Source organism: Pan troglodytes, chromosome 8 (genome assembly GCF_028858775.2).
Source record: "Pan troglodytes isolate AG18354 chromosome 8, NHGRI_mPanTro3-v2.0_pri, whole genome shotgun sequence".
Lineage (NCBI taxonomy): Eukaryota > Metazoa > Chordata > Mammalia > Primates > Hominidae > Pan > Pan troglodytes.
Genome location: NC_072406.2, coordinates 114,542,558 through 114,561,244, shown reverse-complemented (window position 1 = coordinate 114,561,244; position 18,687 = coordinate 114,542,558). Strand labels below are relative to the sequence as shown.

The 18,687-nt window shown below is 49.3% G+C and overlaps 1 protein-coding gene and 1 long non-coding RNA gene across 4 annotated transcripts; one reads left to right on the top strand and one right to left on the bottom strand.

Moving 5' to 3' along the window:
• Positions 1 to 1,380: 1,380 nt before the first annotated feature.
• LOC104008284 (uncharacterized) lies at positions 1,381 to 7,899 on the bottom strand. 3 transcript variants are annotated; one of them, XR_008537609.2, is made up of 5 exons: positions 7,665 to 7,899; positions 7,357 to 7,500; positions 6,132 to 6,288; positions 5,495 to 5,616; positions 1,381 to 2,342 (listed from the first exon to the last, which is right to left on the bottom strand). It is a non-coding gene; the product is annotated as an uncharacterized LOC104008284 (long non-coding RNA). The 3 variants fall into 3 exon arrangements; XR_010146708.1 differs by lacking the exon at positions 6,132 to 6,288; XR_010146709.1 differs by lacking the exon at positions 5,495 to 5,616 and having other exon boundaries at positions 6,132 to 6,390; positions 7,665 to 7,800.
• On the top strand, positions 6,204 to 7,358 carry C10H10orf95 (chromosome 10 C10orf95 homolog). The gene is made up of 2 exons (XM_001171398.7): positions 6,204 to 6,301; positions 6,540 to 7,358. The coding sequence occupies exon 2, from the start codon at positions 6,594 to 6,596 to the stop codon at positions 7,233 to 7,235; it is 642 nt and encodes a 213-aa protein (XP_001171398.4). The 5' UTR covers positions 6,204 to 6,301; positions 6,540 to 6,593; the 3' UTR covers positions 7,236 to 7,358.
• Positions 7,900 to 18,687: the final 10,788 nt, after the last annotated feature.

Sequence of the window (18,687 nt, the reverse complement as noted above, 5' to 3'; positions counted from 1 at the left end):
TGATCGCAAGCTTCCCTGAGCAAAAGCTTCTCAGGTTGCTATATACTGAAATTTTTCATGGCCAGATGCAGTGGCTCACATCTGTAATCCTAGCACCTTGGGAGTCTGAGGCATGAGGATCGCTTGAGCCCAGGAGTTGGAGACCAGCCTGGGCGACATAGTGAGACTCCATCTCTACAAAAAATTTCAAAAAATAAAAAAATCAGGCCGGGTGCAGTGGCTCACAACTGTAATCCCAGCACTTTAGGAGGCCAAGGCGGACGGATCACAAGGTCAGGATATCGAGACCATCCTGGCCAACATGGTGAAATCCCGTCTCTACTAAAATACAAAAAATTAGCCGAGCACGGTGGCACACGCCTATAGTCCCAGCAACTCGGGAGGCTGAGGCAGGGGAATCGCTTGAACCCGGGGGGTTGCAGTGAGCCGAGATCGCGCCACTGCACTCCAGCCTGGGCAACAGAGTGAGACTCTGTCTCAAAAAGTAGTAATAAAATAAAAAAAATTTAAAAATTATGTGGAATGTGGTGAGGCACACCTGTAGTTCCAACTACACAGGAGGCTAAGGTGGGAGGATTGCTTGAGCCCAGGAGGCTGAGGCTGCAGTAAGCTATGACCACACCACTGCTCTCCAGCCTGGGTGAAAGAGACTCTTGTCTAAAAAAAAAATTTTCTTCATAACAAAGTGCTGGCGGGGGGTGGGGGGCGGTTAGGAAATATCCTGGGGTGTATCATTGGTGGAAGCGATAGACCATTTAAACTAGCTTAAAATAAAGAAGGAATTTACTGGCCTGTGTAAGTTAAGTCCAGGACCCTTTCTGATTTCTGTCCTGGGAAAAGCAAAAAATCCTCTCCACCCAACAAGAAAATAAAGTCCTAGGCTTGCCTTGCATTGGCCCATATCATGTCAAGGGCTAGCCCAAGTCAATCACTATGGCCAGAGGGATGGCTGTGCTGAAAGGCTTAGCCCTAAATCACCCAAACCTAAGGATACAATAGATTCAACTCCACCAGAACTACTTTCCTGAGAATAGATAAGGTGTGGGACTTCAAAATACTGGGGACTGGCACTGGAATCAGGGTGAACAAATACTGAGAAACTCACAGCTTGGCCATTATTTTTCTCATTTTGCCTGAAAATTTCCTTCCCAGGCTCCACTTGAGCTTCGTCTTGCTTGCTCCCCACTCTCCACCCAGAAGAGATGGAAAACCTGGCCAGTGCCATGGGTCCACTACTGAACTCCAGGCTGGGGTGTGGTCAGTCCATGGATAGCCGTGAATACTCCCAGGTGCTGGGATTTTAGGACAGGGACGAAGTTATAAACAGGAGCAGGGAGGTGTATTAGTTTCCTACTGATGTTGTAACAAATCACCACAAACTTGGTGGCTGAAAACAAGACAAGTTTATTTTCTTACAGTCCTGGCAGTCAGAAATCTGAAATGGCTCACTGACAAGGGGTTGGCAGGACCACATCCCTTCTGGAGGCTCCAGGGGAGAATCCATTTTCTTGCTTTTTTCAGCTCCCAGAGCCTGCCTGCATTCCCTGGCTCATGACCGTCTTCCGTATTCAAAGCCGGTGATGGCTGGTTAAGTCTTTCACTCATTGCATCACTCTGCCTCTGACTCCGCCACCTCACTATTCCACAGTTAAGGACCCTTGTGATTACATTGGGTCCACCCAGATAATCCAGGATCATCTCCTTATCTTAAGGTCAGCCCATTAGCAACCTTACTGCCTTCTGCAACCTTACTTCTCCCTGGTCATGTAATATAACATATTCGCAGGTTTCCGGGGTGACATTATGAACATTTTGGGGGGGGAAATGTCTTTTAAATTCTCTCATTCTGGAACCAGTCCTTACAGCAGAGAGAGGGTGAGGTTCCCAAGGAGTTTTGTAATGGGGCCCTTGAGATTTCAGCACCCCAGCATTTTAATTTTTTCCTGAGCAATTAATACTTAAAATTTTAAAGTTTTTTGTATGTATTTGTGGGGTATATATGATGTTTTGATACAGGCATGCAATGTGAACTAATCACATAATGGAGAATGGAGTGCCCCCCAGCATTTTTAGTGACTAAAAAAATGAGAATTCTGATCACAGGCCAGGCACGGTGGCTCAAGCCTATAATCCCAGTACTTTGGGAAGCCAAGGCAGGATGATCACCTGAGCCCAGGAGTTCAAGACCAGCCTGGGTAACATAGTGGGATCTCATCTCTACAAAAATTAGTCGGGTGTGGTTGGTGCACACCTGTGGTCCTAGCTACTCAGGAAGCTGAGGTAGGAGGATCACTTGAGCCCGGATCAAGGTTGCAGTGAGCCCTGGTCATGTCACTGAACTCCTGTGGGGAAAAGAAAGAGAGATCAGATTGTTACTGTGTCTGTGTAGAAAAAAGTAGACATAGGAGACTCCATTTTGTTCTGTAAGAAAAATTCTTCTGCCTTAAGATGCTGTTAATCTGTAACCCTACCCCCAACCCTGTGCTCCCTGAGACATGTGCTGTGTCAACTCAGGGTTAAATGGCTTAAGGGCTGTGCAAGGTGTGCTTTGTTAAACAAACGCTTGAAGGCAGCATGCTTGTTAAGAGTCATCACCACTCCCTAATCTCAAGTACCCAGGGACACAAAACACTGCGGAAGGCCGCAGGGACCTCTGCCTAGGAAAGCCAGGTATTATTGTCCAAGGTTTCTCCCTATGTGATAGCCTGAGATTTGGCCTCGTGGGAAGGGAAAGACCTGACCGTCCCCCAGCCCGACACCCGTAAAGGGTCTGTGCTGAGGAGGATTAGTAAAAGAGGAAGGAACGCCTCGTTGCAGTTCAGACAAGAGGAAGGCATCTGTCTCCTGCTCATCCCTGGGCAATGGAATGTCTCGGTGTAAAACCCGATTGTATATTCCATCTGCTGAGATAGGGGAAAACCGCCTTAGGGCTGGAGGTGGGACATGCGGGCAGCAATACTGCTCTTCAAGGCATTGGGATGTTTATGTGTATACATATCTAAAGCACAACACTTAATTCTTTACCTTATGATGCAGAGACCTTTGTTCACGTGTTTACCTGCTGACCTTCTCTCCACTATTATCCTATGACCCTGCCACATCCCCCTCTCCGAGAAACACCCAATAATGATCAATAAATACTAAGGGAACTCAGAGGCTGGGGGGATCCTCCGTGTGCTGAACGCCGGTCCCATGGGCCCCCTTTTTTCTTTCTCTATACTTTGTCTCTGTGTCTCTTTCTTTTCCAAGTCTCTCGTTCCACCTAACGAGAAAAACCCACAGGTGTGGAGGGGCAACCCACCCCTTCACACTCCAGCCTGGGTGACAGAATGAGACCTTGTCAAAAAGAAAAAAAAAAGAAAAAAAATTCTGATCAGGCCGATGCTTGCTTGCACGTGCTAACCACTCACTTTTTGCCCAATATTCCTTGTTCCCACAATATAAACTGCTGATGTGCTGTTTCTTGGTCAAGCAGGAAGAGGTAACTTTGTGGTCATGAAAAAAAATTGCAGGCCGGGCACAGTGGCTCACGCCTGTAATCCCAGCACTTTGGGAGGCCGAGGTGGGTGAATCACCCGAGGTCTGGAGTTCAAGACCAGCTGACCAATATGGTGAAACTCCGTCTCTACTAAAAATACAAAAAATTAGCTGGCCGTGGTGGCGCATGCCTGTAATCCCAGCTACTTGGGAGGCTGAGATAGGAGAATGGCTTGAACCCGGGAGGCGGAGGTTGCAGTGAGCCAAGATCCCCGCCATTGCACTCCAGCCTGGGCAAAAAGAGCAAAACTCCGTCTCAAAAAAAAAAAAATTGCAGGAATGAATGCCTTGAAGGACGTTGTGACCAGCTGCTGATGCCCAGAAGTCTGGTGGCTCAAGGGGTTATCTGAGACTGAAGAAACACAGACTTTTACCCTGGGTTCCCTGAAATGCCCCCTCCGTCACTCCTTAGTCACATAAAAACTCCCTGCTGCTTTTTGAGACAGGCTCTCAGTCTGCCACCCAGGCTGTAGTGCAGTGGTATGAACACAGCTCACTGCAGGCTTGACCTCCTGGGCTCAAGTGATCATTCTGCCTCAGCGCCCCAAGTAACTGGAACTACGGGCACATGCCACCATGCCTGGTTTTTTTTTTTTTTTTTTTTTTTGTAGAGCCGGTGTTTCACCATGTTGCCCAGGCTGATCTCGAACTCCTGAGCTCAAGCAGTCCACCTGCCTCAGCCTCCAAAAGTGCTAGGATTACAGGTGTAAGCCACCCTGCTGCTTTTTTTCTGTTAATAGGGATTTGAGAGATTTGCTCTCCCGCCTTCTCACTTTGGCCAAATCAAATAAACCTTTCTCTATCTCCCACTGTTTGGCCTTAGCTGTGCATCAGGTTCACCAGCCTGAATCTGGGTTTCTATGACAGTGTTAGAGTCCAAATGAAACCCTAACCAGGCCCCTTTTTTCCATCCACAGCCCAGCCACAGCACCTGCCTTCAAAAGGACTGGCCCGAATTAAGACTTGGAGCAGTGGCTCAGTCACGAATAGCATGACATCACCAGGGTGAGTCACCAAATGGTGGCCACCACCAGAGGGTAGCTGAGTTTTGAGGGATACTGAGAACCCAGAAGAACCTTTCTGTCAGGGCTGCTGGTGATACTGCTTCAGTCAACAGGAGATGGGGAAGGAAAGTGTGGCAACATGGCAGCCCTGCAGCTGGGAGACGGTTTCAGTTTTAATCATCCATAACTACCACTCTCCCCACTGAAGAAGGAAGAGGTGCAGGGGTTGTGACCCACACCAGAAGGGACTGGAACTCAGACAGGGCTCACCCCATCTGGATGAAGCAATCTTCCTGCCTTCATTCAAATGGCTTCTGGCCTTTGACATCAGTTGGACTGGGTTCAAATTCCACCGTGGTACTTACAGGCTGTGTGAACCTGGGACAGTGGCCTAACTTCTCTGAGCCTCTGGTTCCTTATCTACTAAAAGAGCATGACATCACTATGCACTTCACATAGCTATTAAGAATTTAAAGTAGGCCGGGCACAGTAGCTCATCCTTGTAATCCCAAAACTTTGGGAGGCCAAGGTGGGCGGATCACGGGGTTGGGAGTTCAAGACCAGTCTGGCCAATATGGTGAAACGCCATTTCTACTAAAAAATACAAAAATTAGCCAGGTGTGGTGGGGCACGCCTGTAGTCCCACCTACTTGGGAGGCTGAGGCAGAAGAATCGCTTGAACCTGGGAGGCGGAGGTTGCAGTAAGCCAAGATCGTGCCACTGCACTCCAGCCTGGGCGACAGAGCAAGATTCTGTCTCCAAAAAAAAAAAAAAAAAGGAAGAAAAGAATTTAAAGCAGCCGGGCGCGATGGCTCACGCCTGTAAAATCAGCACTTTGGGAGGCCAAGGAGAGTGGATCACCTGAGGTCAGGAGTTCGGGACCAGCCTGGCCAACACAGTGAAAACCCCGTCTCTACTAAAACTACAAAAATTAGCAGGAGGTGGTGGTGCACCTGTAATCCCAGCTCCTCGGGAGGCTGAGGTGGGAGAATCGCTTGAACCTGGAAGACGGTGGCTGCAGTGTGCCGAGATCATGCCGCTGCACTCCAGCCTAGACAACAGAGCAAGACCCCATCTCAAAAAAAAAAAAAAAAAAAAAAAATTAAAGCGCTTATTTAACATTCTCGAGTGGGAGGACTTCGAGACAGTCTGCGAGAAGCTCCTGCACAGGTGGGCAATAAGACCAACATTGTGAGCCTGAGTCTTGAGACAGACTGGGGGTTGAATTTTGCCCTTACTATAGCCAGCTGTGTGAGTTGGGATGAGTTATTTAACCTACATAAGCTCCAGTCACTGAATACACTGGACACCAACTGTGAGGCAAGCAGCTTTTTGCTATGGAAAGCAGGGGTAATATCAGTACCCCCCTTCCTCGGATCGACATAACTTGCAGTTAGATGCTCCCAGACAACTCGATTCAGTGTCTGGTGTGCAGGAGTTTCACTCAAATGTGAGGATAACCCAATCCACCTGCAGGCGCTGGGAGGCTGGGGTGTAGTGACTGGGAGCTAACCAGATTAGACAGCCATCAGTAATACTGTAGGAAGGGCATCCTTGTAGGGTGGGGCCACTACGACCAGTACGGCTCACCCAGGTGTAGACAGACGCTGGTAGCTCCTGGCCAGCTCAAGGTGTTTCCTTTTGCCTGGTAACCAGGAGGAGTGGCTGAGGCAGGGCATGGAGCGGAGCAACGCAGCTACAAAGTGCGGAGAGGAGCCCCGCTCTGGATCCCGCCGGCTCCCCAAGGCTGAAGGAGACAAGTGAGTGGGGAGTCACTGGGAAGAGCATCCCGGCGGAGGGCTTGAAAAGGCTCCTTATTGTCTGCTGGGAGCCTGAGGCTCTGCCCGACCTTGGGACAAGAGGCAAGGCGGGGAGCTGAATGTTCGATTTGGGATGAATTCCCCCAAAGCCATGAACCGGCGTCCCGGGGAACCGGCCCACAGGGACAGGAGGCGGTTAAGTAGAAAGTCTGTCTACATATCCCTTCCTCCGCCGCAGGTCTGGATCCGCAGGAGCCCCCAGTAAGAACAGCAGCCGCCTGGGGGGCCGACCATGTATGTGTACAGCTGGCCGCCGCCCAAACAGGGTGTCTGGCCGCCGCCGCCGCAGCTGCTCACCTGCACCTACCTGGCCGCCCCTCTGCTGCTGCCCCCAGTCCAGGCCCACAGCTTCCGCAGCCGGCCCGGGAGCCTGCACGCGGGCGAGTGGGCGGCCCCACGGGAATACCACCGCTTCTACGGCCCCGCCGCGCCACCCGAGGCCGCGCCGCCCTGGTGGGCCTGCCCTCCGGCCTACGCCACGACCCTGCGCCGGCCCTGCGCCGCCGCCGGCATCTCGGGACTGTCGCTGCAGGCGCCCGCGGCGGCGGCCGAGAGCTGGGCGCCGTGGCCCGAGGGCGGGAGCCTGCAAACCGAGCTGCGCTGGGGCCTCGTGGAGCGCGCGCGTGGCCCCCCTCTGCAGCTACCGGACTTCGTGCGCCGGGAGCTGCGCCGCGCGTACGGCACCTACCCCCGCGCCGACGTGCGCGTCACCCAGCGCCGCGGCCAGTTCCTGCTGCAGGCGACGCCGCGCGTGCTCGAGCCCGACCACCGCGTGGAGTGGCGCGTGCGGCGCCGGCCCGACAGCGGCGACAGCAGCCCAGCCCGGGAAGCCGCGGAGCGCGGCCGCACCAGGAAGAGCAAGGGCCTGAGCTGAAGCCGCCGCAAGGCCTAGGGGCCGGCCCGCGTGCACGCGCTTGGCTCTTTCCTGTGTGTGCCGCCGCCGACAGGCAGAAGTGAGCCCTCACCTGTGCGCGGGAGGCGGACGCGCTGCTCACCTGTCTTTTTGGCTTCTCCCATGACTGCCTGCCAGTTTCCTGCACTTGTTTCTCTCGCTTCATTGCTGGACGGTGGGAGAAGGGCAAGTGCAAGACGGAATCGAGGGCACCTCTGGGTGTTCTGTACCTCTTTCCTTCTTGCACCTTGGGAAGTGGAGGACGTGGAATGGAAGAAGGGCCTGGACCTCCCTCCTTCCTCCTCCCCACCTTCTCCTAAGGAGCTTGCCCTGCAGTAAGCCCCAACTTTCCCTTCCTCTTTTCCCTCTATCAGAGTCGTCGCCCACCCCCCTTTCCCACCGCTCCCCTACCCCCGCCTTCCTGCCAAGCCGAGGGGCGACGGTGATCCCCAGCTTAGTAAGAAAAGTAAATAGGCCGGGCGCGGTAGCTCACGCCTGGAATCCCAGCACTGTGGGAGGCCGAGGCGGGCGGATCGCTTGAGCCCAGGAGACCAGGTTGGAGACCAGCCTAGGCAACATGGCGAAACCCTGTCTCTACGAAAAAAAAAAAAACAAAAATTAGCCGGGTGTGCTGGTACACTACTGTAGTCCCACCTACTCGGGAGGCGGAGATGGGAGTATCACCTGAGCCCGAGAGGGCGGGGCTGCAAGGAGCCGTGAACGCACCACTGCACTCCAGCCTGGGTGACTGAAACCCTGTCTCAAAAACAAAAACAAACAAACAAACAAAAACAATAAATAAATGATCGAAGTCAAGTATACACTGCGAGATCATTGTTATGTTTTGGGGTGGTGTTTCTCCATCTGTTTATCTGTTTAATGGGAGTCTTACCGCCCACCCTGGGGTACAGGAAGGTAGGGTGGAGGGGCGTGAAGTTGAACTGGCCCTCTGGAGAAAGCATGTGTCTGATCGCTGGGCCCAGCTGCCCTCTTCACCATCTCCCTCCAAGTGTGCAGGCCAGCACCTTCTAACTCTCCTTGGTCCTTTGGCCCACCACCCGCCGAGATGCTGAGGGCATAAGCTCTATTTTTGAAGTGTGGAAGGCTTCACTAGGAAAGGGATGTCTGAGACCTGAGTTTAGGGCTGGCTCTGACATTTTCTACCTGTGTAACTTAAGGCTTTCTGACTCTCAGTTTCTTCTTCAGTAAAAGAGGCGTAAAAGTAACCCAGCCTAATTGGAAGTTAAGATGAATGTCTCGGCCCGGCGCGGTGGCTCATGCCTGTAATCCCAGCACTTTGGGAGGCCAAGGTGGGCGGATCACGAGGTCAGGAGATCCAGACCATCCTGGCTAACACGGTGAAACCCCGTCTCTACTAAAAATACAAAGAATTAGCCGGGCGAGGTGGTGGGCGCCTGTAGTCCCAGCTACTCGGGAGGCTGAGGCAGGAGAATGGCGTGAACCCGGGAGGCGGAGTTTGCAGTGAGCCGAGATGGCCCCACTGCACTCCAGCCTGGGCGACAGAGCGAGACTCCGTCTCAAAAAAAAAAAAAAAAAAAAAAAAAAAAAGATGAATGTATCTTCTTGTCTCCCAATTCTTGCTAATAATCGTTAATTCTTAATAGGCTGAGGTTTGCAATATTCTAGGAGTTTTCTGGAATGTTAGGCCACATAGCCAATTTTAACTAGGATCTAGCCAGATTTGAGGCCCAGCTGTAGAAATTTCTTTTACTGAACTTCCATTTGTAACTGACCAATAGTTACCTGGGTATACACAGGTGAGTTATTGAAGCTGTAGGCCAGCTGATTGGGCACTGCTGTATTTGTGAGCTTCTTGGAGAAGTTGTCTCAAACTTCAGCCCTTGGAAAAGGTGTTTCTCCTGATCAGTGGTTTGCTTTTGTCTTTTAAGCGCTACGAATCTCATTACTGATCATATTTTTCTTTTGGTCCTGGTTTCCAAGGAGCTCAGAGCCAAATTTGCTTTGTGTCTTTTTTTTTTTTTTTTTTTTTTGAAACAGAGTCTCACTCTGTTGTCCAGGCTGCAGTGTAGTGGCATGATCTCAGCTCACTGCAGCTGCAACCTCCACCTCCTGGTTCAAGCGCTTCTCCTGCCTCAGCCTTCCAAGTAGCTGGGATTATAGGTGTGTGCCACTACGCCCAGCTAATTTTTGTATTTTTAGTAGAAATGGGGTTTTCCCATGATGGCCAGGCTGGTGTCAAACTCCTGGCCTCAAGTGATCTGCCCGCCTTGGCCTCATTAAGTGCTGGGATCACAGGCATGGCCACTGTGCCCGGCCTGCTTAGTGTCTTTTATATAAAACCTGCATCCTGAACTCTGTTATCCCTAGTTTCACCTTATTTTTCCTTTTTAAAAAATTATAAAACACAAGAAGGTGAGGTGGCATAGTGTGATGGGTCTGCTGTGTGACCTTGGGCAAATTAATGTCCATGAAACAGTTTCCCCATCCCAAATGGGGATGATGATACAAAAACCTATCTCATGAGGTTATTGAGAAGATGCCATGATATCTGTGTTTCTACAGTGCACAGAAAGCATTTACCACGGTGCCTGGCATGTGTTAAGTGCTAAAATGTTAGTGTTTGTTTGTTTGTTTGTTCATTTTGAGATGGAGTCTCAGTCTGTCACCCAGGCTGGAGTGCAGTGGCACAATCTTGGCTCACTGCAACCTCTGCCTCCTGGGTTCCAGCGATTCTCCTGCCTCGGCCTCCCAAGCAGGTGGGACTACAGGCATGTGCCACCACGCCCGGCTAATTTTTTTTTTCTTTTTTTGAGGTGGAGTCTGGCTCTGTCTCCCAGGCTGGAGTGCAGTGGCATGATCTTGACTCACTGCAACCTCTGCCTCCTGGGATTCTCTGCCTCAGCCTCCCAAGTAGCTGGGATTACAGGCGCACGCCACCATGCCTGGCAAATTTTTTTGTATTTTTAGTATGGACAGGGTTTCACCATCTTGGCCAGGCTGGTCTTGAACTCCTGACCCCGTGATCCACCCACCTCAGCCTCCCAAAGTGCTGGGATTACAGGTATGAGCCACCACGCCCAGCCTGTATTTTTTTTTTTTTTTTTTTTTTTTAGTAGAGATAGGGTTTCACCATATTGGTCAGGCTGGTCTTGAACTCCTGACCGCGTGATCTGCCTGCCTCAGCCTCCTAGAGTGCTGGGATTACAGGCATGAGCCACTGCACCTGGCCAGTGTTTGATTTAAACATAGTTTGCAATACAGAAATATGTGATATAGGAAGTTAAATTCTTTTCTGATTTCCCTCACCCCTTAATGATCATTGAGGTCCAATCTACTATTTTTCTATGCACAAAAAATATATATATATATGTGTGTGTGTGTGTGTATGTATATATATATATATATGTATGTATTTTAGACGGAGTTTCGCTCTTGTCACCCAGGCTGCTGGAGTGCAATGGTGCCATCTCAGCTCACTGCAACCTCTGCCTCCTGGGTCCAAGCAATTCTTCTCCCAAATAGCTGGGATTAGAGGCACACGCCACCATGCCCGGCTAATTTTTTTGTATTTTTAGTGGAGACAGTGTTTCACCATGTTGGTCAAGCTGGTCTTGAACTGCTGACCTCAAGTGATCCACCCGCCTCAGCCTCCCAAAGTGCTGGGATTACAGGCGTGAGCCACCCCACCCAGGCTTTATTTTTATTTTTATTTCTTATTTCATTTTATTTTATTTTTTTGAGACGGAGTCTCGCTCCATCACCCAGGCTTGAGTGCAGTGGGGCAATCTCAGTTCATTGCAACCTCCACCTCCCGGGTTCAAGCAATTCTCCTGCCGCAGCCTCCAAAGTAGCTGAGATTATGGGTGTGTGCCACCATGCCCAGCTAATTTTTGTATTTTTAGTAGAGACAGTGTTTCACCATGTTGGCCAAGCTGGTCTCAAACTGCTGACCTCAGGTAATCCATCCGCCTCAAACTCCCAAAGTGGTGAGATTACAGGTGTCAGCCATCACATCCGGTCTATTTTTATTTTTGATTTAGAAAATAAGTGTCAGAACTTACTTTAGAATAAGATAATCAGGGATGGCTTCTCTGAGCAGGTGACATTTAAACTGAGATCTAAAGAATGCAAAGTTAACCATGCAGAGAAGGGTGAGGGGGAAGCCAGGCAGAGAGTATGGTGAGTGCAGAAGCCCTAAGGAGTGAAAGTTATCTTCATTCACTTAACAGGCATTGAGAGCCCAAATATGCCAGTCAGAATTCCAGGTACTGGGGCTACAGCAGAAAACCAAACAAGTCTCTGCCCTCATGGATCTTACATTAGAGGTGTAACAGAGGAGGAGAGACTGACAAGCAATTAGGTGAATATGTGATATAGCGTCAAATAGTGATAATTGATGGGTGGTGTTTTAAATGGGATTGAGGAGGCTTCTCCCAAGAGGTGACTTGAGTATAGTCATAATAAAGACCTTTGCAAGTCATTTGAGTACCTGGGGAAGAAAAGCAGGTATGACCACCCTGTGGATGAGTGTCCTTGTCCTGTGAGCAAGCACATGTGATAAGAGATTAAGCAGAACCTGTGGTGCAATGAAGCTGTATTGAGAATTTTGGATTTTATTTATTTTTTTTTTTTTGAGACGGAGTCTCACTCTGTCGCCCAGGCTGGGCTGGAGTGCAGTGGCGTGATCTCTGCTCACTGCAATCTCCGCCTCTTTGATTCAAGTGATTCTCCTGCCTCAGCCTCCTGAGTAGCTATAGCTGGGATTACAGGCACGCACCACTATGGCCGGCTAATTTTTTGTATTTTTAGTAGAGATGGGGTTTCACCATGTTGGTCAGGCTGGTCTCGAACTCCTGACCTTGTGATCCACCCACCTCGGCCTCGCAAAGTGCTGGGATTACAGGAGCAAGCCACAGTGCCCGGCTGGATTTTATTATTAGTGGGTGGAGGGTTATGAGCATAGGAGTAATGTTATCAGATTTAAAAATTATTATTATTCTGGCTGCTATGTGGAAAAGAGACTATAGAGGGGTCATCATGGAAATGGGGGGCAGTTAGGCTTTGAAGTACAGTCATGCACCCCACAATGACGGTTCAGTTGACGACGGAGCGCATATATGATGGTGGTCCCTTAAGATTATAATGCTATATTCTTACTGTAACTTTTCTATGTTTAGATACACAAACACTTACCATTGTGTTCAATTGTCTTCAGTATTCAGTACAGCCTCAAACTGTACAGGTTTGTAGCCTAGGAGCAATAGGCTCTACCATATGGCCTAGGTGTGTAGTAGGCTTTACCATCTAGATTTGTGTAAGTACACTCTAGAATGTTCAGACAATGACAAAATGGCCTAATGATGCACTTCTCAGAATGTATCCCCATCATTAAGCAATACATGACTGTAATACAGGAAATAGAAGAGATGACTTCGTTTTATTTGGAAGTAGTAAGGGTGATGAGAAAATAAATGTCCTTGAATATGCATCTTTGTTCACATATACAAGTATTAAATTGTCGAATGTAAAGTCTTTGAGATGGAAACTGAATCACTGAACAATGACAGCTAGTAGCAATAAGAATGACCAAAATCCAGGTCTTCAGTTCTTTTTTTTTTTTTTTTTTTTTTTTTTGTGGGGGGACAGAGTCTCACTCTGTCGCCCGGGCTGGAGTGCAATGGCGCAATCTCAGCAGCTCACTGCAACCTCCGCCTCGCAGGTTCAAGCGATTCTCCTGCCTCGGCCTCCTGAGTAGCTGGGATTACAGGCGCCCACCACCATGCCCAACTAATTTTTGGATTTTTAGTAGAGACTGGGTTTCACCATGTTGGCCAGTCTGGTCTCGAACTCCTGACCTCGTGATTGGCCCTCCTCGGCCTCCCAAAGTGCTAGGATTACAGGTGTGAGCCACCGCACCCGGCCGCTTCAGGTCTTTAGTTCTAAATTCCATTCCCAACTAAAAGGAATGAGGGTCCTTGGGAAAATGGCTGATTCCAGGTCTGGGGCAGTGAAGGTACATGAGGAGCCTAGAACAACTTATTCCAAAAAATAAAGGACTGCTCAAAAATGTCAAAAGTACAGCTGGGCGCGGTGGCTCACGCCTGTAATCCCAGCACTTTGGGAGGCGGAGGCGGGCGGATCACGAGGTCAGGAGATCAAGACCATCCTGGCTAACACGGTGAAACCCCGTCTCTACTAAAAATACAAAAAATTAGCCGGGCGTGGTGGCGGGCGCCTGTAGTCCCAGCTACTCGGGAGGCTGAGGCAGGAAAATGGCGTGAACCTGGGAGGTGGAGCTTGCAGTGAGCCGAGATGGCGCCACTGCACTGCAGCCTGGGCGATAGAGTGAGACTCCATCTCAAAAAAAAAAAGTCAAAAGTACAAAGAAGCCAGCTTCAAGGGACTTCCACTGGCCAAATTAGGGACAATTTAAGCATCAAAACAAATAATGACAGTAATTCATTATAACTCATTGAAAAAAATAAGAATCCATAAGTCCATACTAATAATCACTAAATAAATAAATATGAAGGAAAAACTAATCCTTACAGTAGAAGGAATAATAAAATTAGAAAATTGCCATTCCCAGTGCGGTGGCTCACGCCTGTAATCCCAGCACTTTGGGAGGCCGAGGCGGGCAGATCGATCACCTGAGGTCGGGAGTTGGAGACCAGCCTGACCAACATGGAGAAACCCCATCTCTATTAACAGTACAAAATTAGCCAGGCATGGTGGCACATGCCTGTAATCCCAGCTACTCGGGAGGCTGAGGCAGAAGAATTGCTTGAACCCAGGAGGCGGAGATTGTGGTGAGCTGAGATCGCAGCCATTGCACTCCAGCCTGGGCAACAAGAGTGAAACTCCATCTCGGGGAAAAAAAAAAAAGAAAAGAAAAGAAAAGAAAAAAAGGCTGGGCGCCATGGCTCACGCCTGTAATCCCAGCACTTTGGGAGGCCGAGGTGGGCAGTTCACCTGAGGTCAGAAGTTCAAGACAGCCTGGTCAACATGGTGAAACCCCGTCTCTACTAAATATACAAAAATTAGGCGGGCGTGGTGGCGGGCGCCTGTAATCCCAGCTACTCGGGAGGCTGAGGCAGGAGCATTGCTCGAACCCGGGAGGCAGAGGTTGCAGTGAGCTGCTGAGATCGCGCCATTGCGCTCCAGCCTGGGCAACAAGAGCGAAACTTCTTCTCAAAAAAAAAAAAGAAAGGAAAGAAAAGAAAATTGCCATTCCCATCCCAGCCATCATAGTAATAATTGATTCAGGTGATACTAAATGGATTCAGGTCACTCATGGATAATAAAACTAATGAGTACAAATTTGAATAAAAACAGGATATTTATTTAGTTTAGTTTCAAAATATGTTCCAATAAGATATTTATTAATTACAAAGCGAAAAAGAGTAAGCTAGTCGTATAATAGGGAAAACTGGTGTATATCACCTTAACTAAGTTATCAAAGCTGTAGGGTCCCCCAGTGTCTGTCCCCTATTTCTGTGTCTTGACCCAAAGATCACAGAGTCCTTTTGATCCCTCTGTGACCCAACATGTTTTACCCTGAAGGCTTGAACCCACACTGGGGTCTTGAACATTTCCTGGCACTGATAAAATTATCTAGGTTGTTACCAAAACAGAAAGAAACAAGCCCCAGCCCTGAGCCAAATGCCTTAAAGGCTCACATAAACTCTATCCCCTGACCACTTTGCTTGGATATACCTAGGGGGATCACCGCTTTTCTGTTACTGTCTGTCGTGAGGATTGCTGTAGCACTCTGTACGTAAGGTTCCCCTAATAAATGCTTTGGACTGGCTGACCATGGCAGCTCACATCTGTGATCCTAGCACTTTGGGAGGCTGAGGAAGGAGGATGGCATGAGCTCAGTAGTTTGAGACCAGCCTGGGCAACATAGCAAGACCTCTCTCTACTAAAAAAAAAAAAAATTAGCTGGGTGTGGGGGTGTCTGCCTGTAGTCCCAGCTACTTGGGAGACTGAGGTGGGAGGATCGCTTGAGCCCAAGAGATTGAGGCTGCAGTAAGCTATGATTGTGTGACTGCACTCCAGTCTGGGCAACAGAGCAAGCGAGACCCTGTCTAAATGAATAAATAAGTGCTTTGGACTGATCACCCTGTTGTTTATTTAGTGCTAAGTGCTACTTCCCTTGGAATCCCAACTGGCCCCACCTGGAAAAGGTCTGGGGCACTCCCTTGTGGAAACTCCCCTGCTAAGGCTTTTGGGGTGATTCCAACTGTGGGTTCAGCAGGATGAAACAAGTTGACATTATCATTAGAGGGGACAAATCAACATCATAAGCTTCCTGATATGTTAAAAAACACAACATCAGTTCAGCAGTAATGCAGTCATGAGGAAACCTCAGATAAACCTAAACGGAGAGATGATTCCACTTGTCTGTATTGCTCAAAAATGGCAATGTCATAAAAGACTATGACACCAGCCCAGCGCGGTGGCTCAAACCTGTAATTTCATCACTTTAGGAGGCCTAGGTGGGTGTATCGCTTGAACCCCAGAGTTCGAGGACAGCCTGGGACACATAGAAAAACCTCATCTCTACAAAAAATACAAAAATTAGCTGGGCATGCTGATGTGCACCTGTGGTCCCAACTACTCATGAGGCTGAGGTGGGAGGATCGCTTGAGCCTGGCAGGTACAGGCAGCAGTGAGCTGTGATCATGCCACTGCACTCCAGCCTGAGTGACAAAGTGAGACCCTGTCTCAAAAAAAGACTATGGGAACTTGAGAAATGTCTCAGATTCAAAGGAGGCTAAAAAGGCATGAAAACTAAATGCAATGCATAATCCTGGATTGGATCCTGAACCAAAATAAAACCTGTTACGAAGGACATTACTGGGACAAGTAGCAAGATTTGAATAAGAACTATAGATTATGCTCAGCCATGGGGATAAGATCATGCCCAGCCCTTTCTTTTCTTTCTTTCTTTCTTTCTTTCTTTCTTTTTTTTTTTTTTGAGATGGAGTCTTGCTCTGTCGCCCAGGCTGGAGTGCAGTGGCACAATCTTGGCTCACTGAAAGCTCTGCCTCCTGGGTTCACGCCATTCTCCTGCCTCAGCCTCCAGAGTAGCTGGGACTACAGGCCGCCACCACGCCCGGCTCATTTTTTGTATTTTTAGTAGAGACGGGGTTTTACTGTGTTAGCCAGGATGGTCTCGATCTCCTGACCTCGTGATCTGCCCGCCTCGGCCTCCCAAAGTGCTGGGATTACAGGCGTGAGCCACTGTGCCCAGCCTTGTTTTTAATTTTTTATAGAGACAGGGTCTAGGAGATGTTGCCAGGTGGTCTTAAAGGATCCTCCCACTTCAGCCTCCTAAAGCACTGGCATAACAGGTATGAGTCATTGTACTGGGACCCAGCCAATGAGCTTTTTTTTTTAAATCCCCTTGAGACAGGGTCTCACTCTGTTGCCCAGGGCTGGAGTGCAGTGGCAGAATCATTGCTCACTGCAGCCTCGACCTTTTGGGCTCAATCAATCCTCCCTCCTCAGCTTCCCTAGTAACTGGGACTATAGGCGTGTGCCACTACACCCAGCTAAGTTTTTATATTTTTAGTAGAGACAGGGTTTCACCACGTTGCCCAGGTTGGCCTCAAAGGAACTCCTGGACTCAAGTGATCCACTTGCTTTGATCTCCCAAAGTGTTGGGATTACAGGCGTGAGCCACTGCACGAGTGAGCTTTTTTTTTTTTTTTTTGAGACAGAGTCTCTCTCTGTCACCCAGGCTGGAGTGCACTGGCGCCATCTCAGCTCACTGCAACCTCCACCTCCTGGGTTCAAGCAATTCTCCTGCCTCAGCCTTCTGAGTAGCTGGGACTACAGGCGCCCGCCACCACGCCCGGCTAATTTTTGTGTTTTTAGTAGAGACAGGGTTTCACCGTGTTGGCCAGGATGGTCTTGATCTCCTGACCTCGTGACCCACCCGCCTCAGCCTCCCAAAGTGCTGGGATTACAGGCGTGAGCCACCACGCCCAGCCGAGCTTATCTTTTAAACCTCTTTTTTACATAGTGCTAACATTAGACAGTATTTACTTTTTCAAAATAATTTATTTATTTTTATTTATTTGTTTTGAGACAGATCTTGCTCTGTCGCCCAGGCTCGAGTGCACTGGTGCAATTACTGCTCCCTGCAGCCTCACACTCTTGGGCTCAAGTGATCCTTCTGCCTCAGGCTCCTGAATAGCTGGGAATACAAGCCCTCGCCAATGCACCTGGCTTTTTTTTTTTTTTTTTTTTTTTTTTTTTTTGAGACAGAGTCTCACTCTGTCGCCCAGGCTGGAGTGCGGTGGCGTGATCTCGGCTCACTGCAAGCCCCGCCTCCCAGGTTCAAGCCATTCTCTTGCCTCAGCCTCCCGAGTATCTGGGACTACAGGCGCCCGCCACCATGCCCGGATAATTTTTTGTATTTTTAGTAGAGACGGGGTTTCACCATGTTAGCCAGGATGGTCTTGATCTCCTGACCTCGTGATCCACCCGCTTCGGCCTCCCAAAGTGCAGGGATTACAGGCATGAGCCACTGCGCCCGGCCGCACCTTGCTTTGATTTTACTTTTTTTTTTACTTTTTTTTTTTTTGAGACGGAGTCTTGCTCTGTCCCCCAGGCTGGAGTGCAGTGGCGCGATCTCGGCTCACTGCAAGCTCCGCCTCGCGGGTTCACGCCATTCTTCTGCCTTAGCCTCCCGAGTAGCTGGGACTACAGGCGCCCGCCACCATGCCTGGCTAATTTTTTGTATTTTTTTAGTAGAGATGGGGTTTCACCATGTTAGCCAGGGTGGTCTCAATCTCCTGACCTCGTGATCCTCCCACCTCGGCCTCCCAAAGTGCTGGGATTACAGGTGTGAGCCACTGCGCCCAGCCTACTTTTATTTTTTTTTTTATTTTTTTTTTTGAGACGTAGTCTCATTCTGTTGCCCAGGCTGGAGTGCAGTGGCATGATCGTGGCTCACTGCAATCTCTGCCTCCCAGGTACAAGTGATTCTCTTGCCTCAGCCTCCCAGGTAGCTGGGATTACAGGCACCTGCCACTATGCCTGGCTAATTTTTCTATTTGTATTTTTAGTAGAGATGGGGTTTCGCCATGTGGGCTTGGCTGGTCTCGAACTCCTGACTTCAGGTGATCCGCCCACCTGGGCCTCCCAAATTGCTGAGATTAGAGGAGTGAGCCACCACACCCAGCCTGATTTTACTTTTTAATGTTGGAGAATTGTGTGCATGCTGGTGAGCATTCTCAAATCCTTTTTTGAAACAATGCAGGCTTCAAATAAATGATGAGTCCCACTCCAGCATAAGGTGTGTTGTGTATTCACTTCCCTCTCTGTCCTCTTGGGTCCAGAAGTCTTGGGTCTTTTTTTTTTTTTTTTTTTGAGACGGAGTCTGGCTCTGTTGCCCAGGCTGGAGTGCAGTGGCGCGATCTCGGCTCACCGCAAACTC